The 11,537-nt window shown below is 19.9% G+C and overlaps 2 protein-coding genes across 2 annotated transcripts; one reads left to right on the top strand and one right to left on the bottom strand.

Annotated features, from left to right (window-relative positions):
- Window positions 1–309: 309 nt before the first annotated feature.
- Window positions 310–3,361, top strand: LOC122718929 (serine/threonine-protein phosphatase 2A catalytic subunit alpha isoform). Its single transcript, XM_043944342.1, has 6 exons — window positions 310–565; window positions 1,787–1,996; window positions 2,110–2,373; window positions 2,438–2,610; window positions 2,704–2,811; window positions 2,965–3,361. The coding sequence occupies exons 1-6, from the start codon at window positions 464–466 to the stop codon at window positions 3,035–3,037; spliced, it is 930 nt and encodes a 309-aa protein (XP_043800277.1). The 5' UTR covers window positions 310–463; the 3' UTR covers window positions 3,038–3,361.
- A 5,140-nt stretch (window positions 3,362–8,501) lies between these two features.
- On the bottom strand, window positions 8,502–11,488 carry LOC122718928 (graves disease carrier protein homolog). Its single transcript, XM_043944341.1, has 7 exons — window positions 11,114–11,488; window positions 10,638–10,730; window positions 10,413–10,546; window positions 9,868–10,053; window positions 9,430–9,586; window positions 8,861–9,002; window positions 8,502–8,777 (listed from the first exon to the last, which is right to left on the bottom strand). The coding sequence occupies exons 1-7, from the start codon at window positions 11,175–11,177 to the stop codon at window positions 8,603–8,605; spliced, it is 951 nt and encodes a 316-aa protein (XP_043800276.1). The 5' UTR covers window positions 11,178–11,488; the 3' UTR covers window positions 8,502–8,602.
- Between the last annotated feature and the right edge of the window lie 49 nt (window positions 11,489–11,537).

Genomic DNA, 11,537 nt, shown 5'->3' with positions numbered 1-11,537 from the left:
TAAATTTGTAATAAAACTTGAAAATCTTATTAGATATTTTATATTAAAATTTTCTTTTATTTCTATTGAATTTTATCTAATATTTGTACATTATTGTAAGACTGATGTTTCCAAGAGAAACATAATCATTGTCGTTAAAACGATGCAATCATGGTTGTACAATAGTACGTGTGACAAGAGTAAAATCGACATGCGATTGGTTCAAATAGGATAAACGCCAAACGTGATTGGTCAATATGATAATCCAGGTTATAGCTAGTGAAGCACGCATGAATTGAGTGTGACGTCACCATCAGTACTCGCAATCGGCCATTTTGTGAGTGTGTGCTGGATCGGGATATTTGTGTTAAAAAGCTTTTCCAGTAAAACCGAATGATTTAGTTTACGAGACGGACTCACTTTACTTTTATTACATGTGCTAAGAGTGCGGGCTATCCGTAGACTTCACGCGTAGATTTGTACGATGGAGGAAAAGGCGTCATTGAAAGAACTCGACCAATGGATAGAACAATTAAATAACTGCCAACAACTAACAGAAAGCCAAGTAAAATCACTGTGCGAGAAGGTACTTCATTCATTAAAAATCATCACTATCAATTTTTTTGTGTATCTTCTTTATCAAGATATTTTTTGTTTGTCTTGAAATTAATTGCATTATGCTGTTTTATGTTCGTTTATTTGTACTTCACTGAACCACCGAGCATAATTTGACATGTACAAATTTCATTATAATATATTTGAATATATTATATGTATATATAAAAAGGAACTATCGATATTTTATGTTTTGCAATTTTGCTAAATTCAGTTTCAATAAGTATTTTTTTTCCGATCATAATCGGACGCTATAAAAAATACCGTGTTCGGGGCTATTCGACAAGATTTCTACAGCTACTTGTTCGTAATGTACAAACTTGCGAAATTAATAGACAATTTTATTTTTACTTTTTACATAAAATTTTTTTGGCACATAAAATGCTTTTTAATTTTTATGCTTAAATATCCGAAATACTTATAATGTTACATTAAAGTAATCTTATACAATTACTCTTTTTCTTTAAAGTGTTTATGTGTGTGATATTTGAACATAAATTTTTAAAAAATATTTAATAATAATAAATAAATTACAATATTTTATAATTAAAATTTGAAATTCAATAAATGTATATATTTATCATAAGCAACAAATATTTATTATTTATCCATTTATAAATATTTATTATTTATCCAAAATTAAAATAATTAACAAATTTTTTAAAATATAAATGATATTTTATTGATAATTATAAATTTATTTAATTTATTATAATAAATAAATATTTAGTAAAAATGTTTTGCAATTGAAGAAAAATAAGATATATATTTATAATATCATTTTTTAATCTATTATACTATCTAATCTATTATATTATCATATCAGTGCTGTTTGTGAAAATATTTTTACTACCTTTCACGTAAGTTGTATCAATTAATGTTACTATTAATTTATTTTAAATGATAATGTATTTATTAATAATATTTATATTAATTTAATCTTTATTATAATATAAGTAATATTATTTTCTTAATAATTTTTTTATTATTTATTATAAAGATATTCAATATACCATTAATATTGTTATTATTATAATATTGCAAATATTTGATTGATAATTAAATCATTTTATATTTATATTTTTAAATTATCTAATTAAATATTTATATATTAAATATTAAAGTATAATATTAAAGTAAAAATTTTTAATCAATAATTATAAATAATATGATAATTAATTTAACTTTATAGGCAAAAGAAATCTTAGCTAAAGAATCTAATGTACAAGAAGTAAAATGTCCTGTAACAGTATGTGGAGATGTACATGGACAGTTTCATGATTTAATGGAACTGTTTAGAATAGGAGGCAAATCTCCAGATACAAATTATCTTTTTATGGGTGACTATGTAGACCGTGGCTATTATTCTGTTGAAACTGTTACCTTGCTTGTTGCACTCAAGGTACAATTCTGAATAAATATTATATATAAATATAATATTGAGATTGTTATATACATAAAATACATTATATTTCTTATATTTTTGTATCAATTAATAAAATTTTATTTTCATAGGTCAGATATAGAGAAAGAATAACTATTTTAAGAGGTAATCATGAATCAAGACAAATTACACAGGTATATGGATTTTATGATGAATGTTTGCGTAAATATGGCAATGCTAATGTATGGAAGTTCTTCACGGACTTATTTGATTATTTACCATTAACTGCATTAGTAGATGGTCAAATATTTTGTTTACATGGTGGTTTATCACCTTCGATTGATACTTTAGATCATATACGTGCCCTAGATCGTCTCCAAGAAGTACCACATGAGGTTTGTGTTTGTAATTGTTTTTTAAATTTGAAATATATATATAATATTATTCACATTATTTTAGGGTCCTATGTGTGATCTTTTGTGGTCAGATCCAGATGATAGAGGAGGGTGGGGTATTTCTCCTCGTGGAGCAGGATATACTTTTGGACAGGATATTTCAGAAACTTTTAATCATTCTAATGGCTTAACATTAGTATCACGAGCACATCAATTAGTTATGGAGGGTTATAATTGGTATATTTATTATTTATCTAATATAATTTATTAAATATTATTAAATATTATTGATAAAGTTTTTTTATATATATACATATTTTATTATTATAGGTGTCATGATCGCAATGTTGTAACCATCTTCTCAGCACCTAATTATTGCTATCGTTGTGGAAATCAAGCTGCAATTATGGAATTAGATGATGCTTTAAAATATTCATTGTAAGTGCAACAATTTTATATATATTTTATATAAGATGATAAGTAAAAAAAAATTCATATTATAATTTTTTTTTTTGCATATTCATTTTTATGTAATTTTTTATCTTATTTTTTTTATTTTTTATTTTTTAATTTTTTTTTTTTTTTTTTTAGCCTTCAATTTGACCCAGCTCCAAGACGCGGCGAACCACATGTTACTAGGCGGACACCAGACTATTTCTTGTAAAGAGTCAAATCCCTGAGTTATCTATTAAGGTAGGGGTATGGAAATCAGGCTTTATAGCAATGCCACTAAACATAATTTATGATAGAACATCAATAAAAGTGTAAGGTTGCAGCTATCCTTACACATTATATTATAGTCTCAAGTATTATATCATGACTCACTTTGTGGTGTCTTGTTGAGAAAGGAACACACAATTGAATATTTCGCGTGTGTCCCACACCATACATGTAGACACAACATTAATTGTATACAAATAGAAGAAAACAAACAATAATGTACACACGTACCAATTAAAATTCACGTATCGCATTAAGTTCTACTTCATTGTATTGCTTGTATTTTTATTATCAAGAAACAAAACAAAAAAAATGAACATAATAAGTAGAAAAAACTGCATGGTATTGTTTTGAAACCTTAACAAATATTAACTTATTGAAAAACTGTTTATACGAACAAAATTCTTTGTTACGTGTACTGAATAGAAATAATGTTGCTTAAGGTTTCAAAAAATATACCAAAATGATAATAGTTTATATTTAAGAGAGTGTCACATAATTATTAGAATGAATGGAGCATAAAATGTTCCACTTGAGAGAAATATAAAAAGGGTTGATGCAACAGTAAATTCGGCATATACAAATTGTGCCATATGAACAATTTAATAAATTCTTTAGTGAATTTTATTAATGATTGTAATATAGCATTACACATAATAATTCATCAGAATCATAGCAATCAATATTTTTGTTTATAATAATAATGTTTTATCAAATAGATCAAAATAATTTTGTGTAAGTCCTATTTTTATAATTATCCTACAAAAATATAATTTAATGCAAACTCATCATTTATGTTTATTCTGTAGCATTTATTTTATTTCACTTATGCTATTTTTGCTTTTATTTTTCAAACTTATTTGCATAAATGCAGTTTTTAAATGTTTATATTAAATATAAATCTATATGATCATCTTAAGTTTTATAATTTAAGAATAGAAAAGACTTTTGCATCAATCCTGTTAAAACTTTCTAAGTGAAACACATACTTTATACTGAACGAATTCGTACATTCACAATCATTAAATTGAAAGTTAATTGCTTGTGAACCTACCGACAACTTTTTTACTAATTAATAGTATAAAATGATGCTTCTGGTAAATAAACATGTGTAATGCAAGTTAAATGAATTTACTGTGTTGTGTCAAATCATTCATACTCGTCAATACACAAGCATTGTATACATAAGCATTGAATGTATTCACAGAATACATAATTTTATAGAAATAAGCATGTAATTTGAACATATGCATAATGAAACGATACAGTAGTAGCAATAAAATAAAAAGAAGATGAAAAATGTATAGATGCACACTATAGCAATTTACTAAGACTGTAAATGTAAAAGAAAATAGCACATGAACCGTAACATTATGGATACAGCAATTTTTTCTGCATGATGCAGAGTTAAGCATTTTTTCATTTTTGTTTTATATATTATCTCTTATACATATTTTCTGGATTATAAAAAAAATAAAGATAAAATTTCCTTCATAGAAAAAGAAATTATAGTATTATAATAAAAACAAATGAATTAAATGTTTTTTAGAAAAGTTAATAGATCTTAGAGCTTGTATAGATAATTTTGTATTTGCTCTATTTATTATCTTCTTTATAAAAGAGATAAATTTCAGTATCACAATAATATTTGTTGTTAGTTCTTAGAGATTTAATATTTTCATTATTTTTTTATTTTTTAAGTTCTATTTTGAATATGTAACATTAAATCAAACATTTTCTTTTGATTGTAAACATTAGACTTTTTTTGTTTTTTCTTAATTTTAATATTAAATGTTAATATTTTATGTACTTATGCATATTTTTACAAAGTGATCACAGATTAAAATATTCTAAAAAGAAATATGCTTTTATTAAAAGCTAATTGATCAATCACCAATGCACATGCATAAATTCAGATTAAAACTTAAAATGCTTCAAACTTATTTTTTATGTACATAAATTCAAAGTAATACAATCAGTTTATAAGTGTATATAATTATTATATATCATATACTGACTACATTGTATATATCAATTTGATCTAATATCTTTCACAATATGTATATCATTTTATATTGATTACAAAAATGCTTCAAACAATTGTGAGTTATGTGTGTGCAAATTGGTTTTTAACTTTCAGTATGTCTCTGTTTTAGATTTTGTGTATTTTAAAAATATTAAGTTATAAATTTCAAAACAGCTTGCTGAAGTAAGGTAAACAGTATGCCTTGAACTGATATTATGTCGTCTTATTATAAACAGAAGCTAGAAAAATAAAGAAATATTATCATATTTAGAAAGTCTTATATCATTTTTACACATTGAATTACTGTAATATAAGATTAATATAATAAGCAAAACTAATTATTAGTCTTAAGACTAGTAATATAAATAATTATTTACATATGTATTTTAACATATGAAGACTTTAAAATAAGTTTTTATAGAAATAGGTGAATTTTTATGATTAATATCATCATTTATAAATTACATAACCTAGTGATATTTTAAAAATATGTACAAAAAAATATTTATTACAAAACAGTTAATTAAAAAATAAATACTTGAAATTAAACAATTAATGAGCAAAATTATTTATTATGCATAGTGTAATAATTAAAAATATTTCAAATATTTTATAAGTAATAAAATATTATTTAAAATATAATAAATTACTATACATTTTGAAATATTTATACTATAAAATTATTATTTTGAAAAATTATATGAAATATTATTAATATATTTTGCCTCAAATGATATAATTTTCAATTTTAAAAAAAACTTTATTATGATTTATTATACTTTTATAATTATTTTATAATAAAATTATTTGAAATAATTTGAGTTCATTAACCTTGAATAATATAAACAATATTGCAGAATATTACATAAAATAATTTATTTATAATAAATCTGATTATGATCTGATAATTTTCAATTTCATTTTTAATTCAATGCAATAAAATTTATTCAACGAATAATTATAAATTATTATTTATACGGTTGTTTTTTATAAAAAGTAATAAGTTATTATTTAAAAATATCAATAAGTTTATTAAATATATATGAATTAATTTAAATAAAATTATATATTTAAATATTAATTTCATTTGATTACTCTTAAAATGAAAAATTGTAAATATATGATTAATTAATAGATATAAATTTCATAACCTTCATAATCTTTAAAAAACAAAATATTAAAAATAGGTAGGATATAATCATATTGCTATATAATATATTAGTATATTTACCTATATTTACGAGTAATTTTTTAATTTCTTATTTAATTAAAATTTTCAAGATGTTTTTAAAGATTTAGAATCGATAAATTTTGTTTTTACATTTTTACATTACTATTATTATTATTAAAATCATATTAAAATTGTAATATAACATCAAAATTTAATATTGAAAGATAATTATCAGCATTTTTCAATTAATTTTCATTAATTCAATACAAATTTTTTAAAATACATTTTTATTTAAAAATAATTAATTATTTTTATTATTATATTATATAATTATATATTATATTTTTTCTAAAATTTATGCGTGGTGTCATTATTTATATAAATTTATATAAAAATTTTGTTTTTCTTACAAAAAATATATTAATTATTGATTTGGTTTTGTTTTCATTTTCAAACTGGAATTTATTTGTAAGAATGTTGGATTTAGATAAAAATAAATGATAGTAATAAAAAAAATTCAAGAACAGCAAATAATATTTGCTGTTTTATCTTCACTTACCATCTTAAAATATATATAAGTGATATAGGAATATATTTAGAAATAGAAACAAAAAAAGAAAAATAAAAAGTCTATATCAATTAAATAAAAAAAATTTTTCATTAATATTATTCTTTGTGTATTAGATTTACGAATTATTAGAAATAGTAATGACTTCAAATAATTTTTTTTGATATTTAATATAATGATTTTGCTTAATTGAAGATAGTTTATATAATGTTTATAAATTTTAATGGAACTGATTGCAAATTATACACAAATGGTAAAGTTATTAAAGAACATAAAATTTATTTATATTTTCTTTATAAATAATTATTACACATACAACATAAAAATATATATAATCTCAAATATTTTAGTAATAAATTAATATGAAATTAATACGATATTAAAATGATGTCATGGTGTCGGCACTATATCGAATATTCATATGCTACAATATATAATTAGTATAATAGTATAAGAAAAATCATTAACATACATTCTTTGTATTAATCTGCTTTATATAAATACAAGCTAAGAATAGAAAAGTTTGATAAGATTGTAGAATATAAATAAATGAAAAATTAGAAAAATATTATTCTCATTTTAATTATATAAATATGTTTATTATTCTTAATTTTTAATAAAAATTAAAAAAAGAAAAATAAATTTATAAAAATTTGCTGTAATGAAATAAATTTTCTTGAACTATAATATTAATTTAAAAATATTTTATATTTTTTATATATTATTCATTATTTTGAATAATTTATTTATTTCTGCTTTTAATTAAAAAATTTTATATAAAATATCTAAATTAGAAACAATAATTTTTAAAAAATGTATAATTTATTTATAAATCATTTTTAAATTTAAAATTACAATATTTTCATTATAATTATTTTTACATATATTCTTTGAATATAATTATTAATATTATTATTTAACACAATTATGTACAATACAATAAATATAATAAATTTTAAATTAAATCTTAACTTGTCATGAAAAAATTATTTTATAATGTATCTTTGATTCTTAAATATATTAATATTTCAATATATTTTATATAAAAAGAAATATAATATAATATAATTTTTGTATCAAAAAGATTATTTGAAAATCAAAAACATAAAAAAATTCATAAATATCTTAATTACAATATATAAAAAGAAAATATTTCTTTTTTATATCTATAAAATAATTTGCTTTTGTAAAAGAATCTTAAAAATATATTTTTTTATTTTATATTTTCATATTATATTATTATATTTATATATGGAATGTTTATAAACAATCTTGTCACTGTAAACTATAATAATTAAAGATTTTATAGTATTCGGATAAATTTTTTATATAAAAAATTTTGTTTCAATGATGACTATTGCTTATATAATATTTTAAAATATTATATAAATATTTTCTTTAAGCTATTAGAAGCCAAATTGATCAAATCTATTTTTTAAAAAATATTTTATTTTAAAATTAAAATATATAATTAATATTTAATTTTTCATAAAAATAATATTTTATACAGTTGATCGGTTTAACTTCTATATGACTCATTTGTTATAAATTTGTATAAATGTTTAATAATATAATATAATTTAGTAATCATAAGTTATGTTTGAAATATTATTTTTATATTATAAGATAAAATCGAAATGATATTTATATTTCAACAATTGTACAAAGATATTAATGTTAATTTTACTAATTATATATTAAAATATAAAAATGGAACATAAAATATATATTTTTGTTAAATAAATTACAATTTTATTCCTGTGTCTAATTGTAGTATTTGTTTCATAATCTCATATGTTGTAAAACTAACTGATACCATAGGAATTGCTCGTAAATAATTAATGCTCATTCCACGATATAGACCTTTTATAATACCATTTTCTTTGTATATCATTTTTATAGTCTGTAACATGCTAGAACTAAAAAGAAATTTTAAATTAAATATTTCATAACTTTAATAGACTTGAATCATCTTTTTTTTTTTGTAAACTAATAAATTTACCTATATTTGTGATTAGCATGATGCATCATACCTAATTGCATATGCCTTCTAGTCACATCTAATGGGTAAGAAAAACTTTGAGCAACAGCACCTGCAATACCTCCGCATAATAATCTTGCTGGTATAGTTAAAACTAAACCACCTGTAATTACATAAATAATTGAATTTTAATGAATTTTAATGAATAATGAATATTAAAAATAATTATATAAATCAAAACTATAAAATTTAATTTTATTTGATAAATTGTTTATTAATTGCATACAAAAATGCATATAAAAATTTGAGAATTTAATTATAAGTTAAGAAAAATTTGATTACATGTTAATTAAAAAAAAATGATTATTATATTGATTAAAATATTGCATATTATAAATCATTATCATATATTAATTAAATTAAAATTATTATATTATATTAATATAAGATTTTAAGAATTATTATATTATTATATATATATTATATTATTATATTAATATTTTATATATCTTTTATATTTATATATTTTCATATTATTATTAATAATTTTAATTTATTTTTAATTTAAAAAAATGTAAAATTGATCATACCAGTATTTCTATCACAATTTTCGCAAAAATAATTTGATGCATATTTCATGCAAAAATATTTTAGTTTCTCAAATGAATAAAATGAAAATCCTGCATATGGAATCATGCCAAAAATAGTTGGCCAAAATCCTCTGTATAATGCTCGAATACCACCTTCCTAAAATTTTGAATAATATTAACAAAAAATATTTTATATTTTAAAAATTAATATTATTAAACATTCAAAATATGTCTTAAAAGCGAATATTGCGATAATATAATGATATATTAATAATTTATTCAATATTTTTTTTATTTATTGTAAAAAAATATATGAAGTTTAAAAACAATAAACTATTTTCTATCTTTAAAAAACATCATAAATTAATAAATACTACAACAATATCAATAAATTACAATCAATTAACATTTAATAGAATATAAGCTAATATAACTTACATTTTTAAAAATTGTAATACCCGCATGTATAATCCCTATATAAATATGTTCTCCAGCAACTTGAAAAGCAAGTCTGGCTCTGATGATATCAAGTGGATATGTTAATGTAACTGCAGTAACACCAGCTGCAGATCCAGCCAGAAATTTATCTATATGTGTATGCTTTCCAAATAAACCTCCTAAATACTGATAAAAATTAAAGATGATTTAATTTTTTTTTTTTAATCTTATCCTTTATTATTTATTTTTTATTAGCAAAATTTATTTATATCTCCCCATTCAAAATTATATATATATTCATAAATTTAAATTATCAAATATATTTTTATGAACTTATTTATATCTGTCTGTGTGTGTTTATGTATGCATCTGCATACATAAATACAAAAGTGAATCTAAATTGTAAAGGCTCACCTTTAAATTATGAGCATGTCTTTATATTAATAACGGTTACTTCGCTCTGTGGAACCACTTTACCCAGAACAAATTGGTATTATTTTTTTAATTGTTTTATTACAAATTATCATAGATTAAATAATAATTACCTTTTTGTATAATTCAAATGTAGTAAATTGTGTCGCAGCATATGGAAAAATTCTAATCATTTGAGCAAAATTTCCTTTATATAGAGCAAAAAATCGTTCACGTTGAATAACTTCTCTTAATCCAGAAAGAACTCCTAAAATAACCAAATGTTTAAATTTATATATATAAAAATATTATATATATACAAGTTTTAAATTTTTTTTTTTTTTATAATATTTTTTTACCTAAATGCTTATAGTATTTATTGTGTGCTTGCAATAATATTTTTATCCTATCTAATGGAGCTACTGTTGTTTTTGAACACATTCCAGCTACTCCTATGAAATATTTATTATTAAAATTTATTAGTAAAATTATTAGTAAAATTTATTACTAAAATTTTTAATTATTATTAAGATAATATTATAAATATATAACAATATGATAATTTTTACAATGTGATAATTTTTAAAAAAATTATTTTTTAGTAATAAAAATTTTGAAATATTAATAATATTATTAAATATTATTATACAAAAAAATTATAAAATATATATAATTAAAATAAATGTTGTAAATAAATGTTAATAAATAATTAGAATAAAGATATAATGTTATATTAAAATATAAATGTTCTAATTCTTTTAATATTTAATTTTAATCATATAATAATTAAATAAGAAAGAATTATTAAACATAAAAATGCAAAAATATAACTCACCACCGGCAATTAAACTTTTTAACAAAAATCCATAATCCTTTTCAGTCTCAATATGAAATACCATTTTTAAATCGTTGACATAGGTTGCAAATATTATACAGGAAAAATGGATTGAAATATTTATATAACTATCATAAAAAAACACTACATTGTTATTGACAATATTCCATTGCGTGATAATGAGGTCACTGATTTTTATGTTACTTTTATTATACTTATATCAAATGCCACATATTTAGGTTATGTTTTAAGAAATATTCACTTTCACATACGATTACGAAATATTTCTAAAAACATAAATTAAGACAAGAAAATATGTACGATAATCTGCAATATAAAATATATTCTCTTCAAATTTGCATAAATTTTTATATGTTTAAGATTTTTTTTAAGGTTATTTTAATTTATTTTAATTTATTTTAAC

This window comes from Apis laboriosa, unplaced genomic scaffold (genome assembly GCF_014066325.1).
Source record: "Apis laboriosa isolate Shangri-la unplaced genomic scaffold, ASM1406632v1 scaffold68_cov148, whole genome shotgun sequence".
In the NCBI taxonomy this organism is placed as follows: Eukaryota; Metazoa; Arthropoda; class Insecta; order Hymenoptera; family Apidae; genus Apis; species Apis laboriosa.
This window is presented reverse-complemented; position numbering and strand designations above follow the sequence as displayed.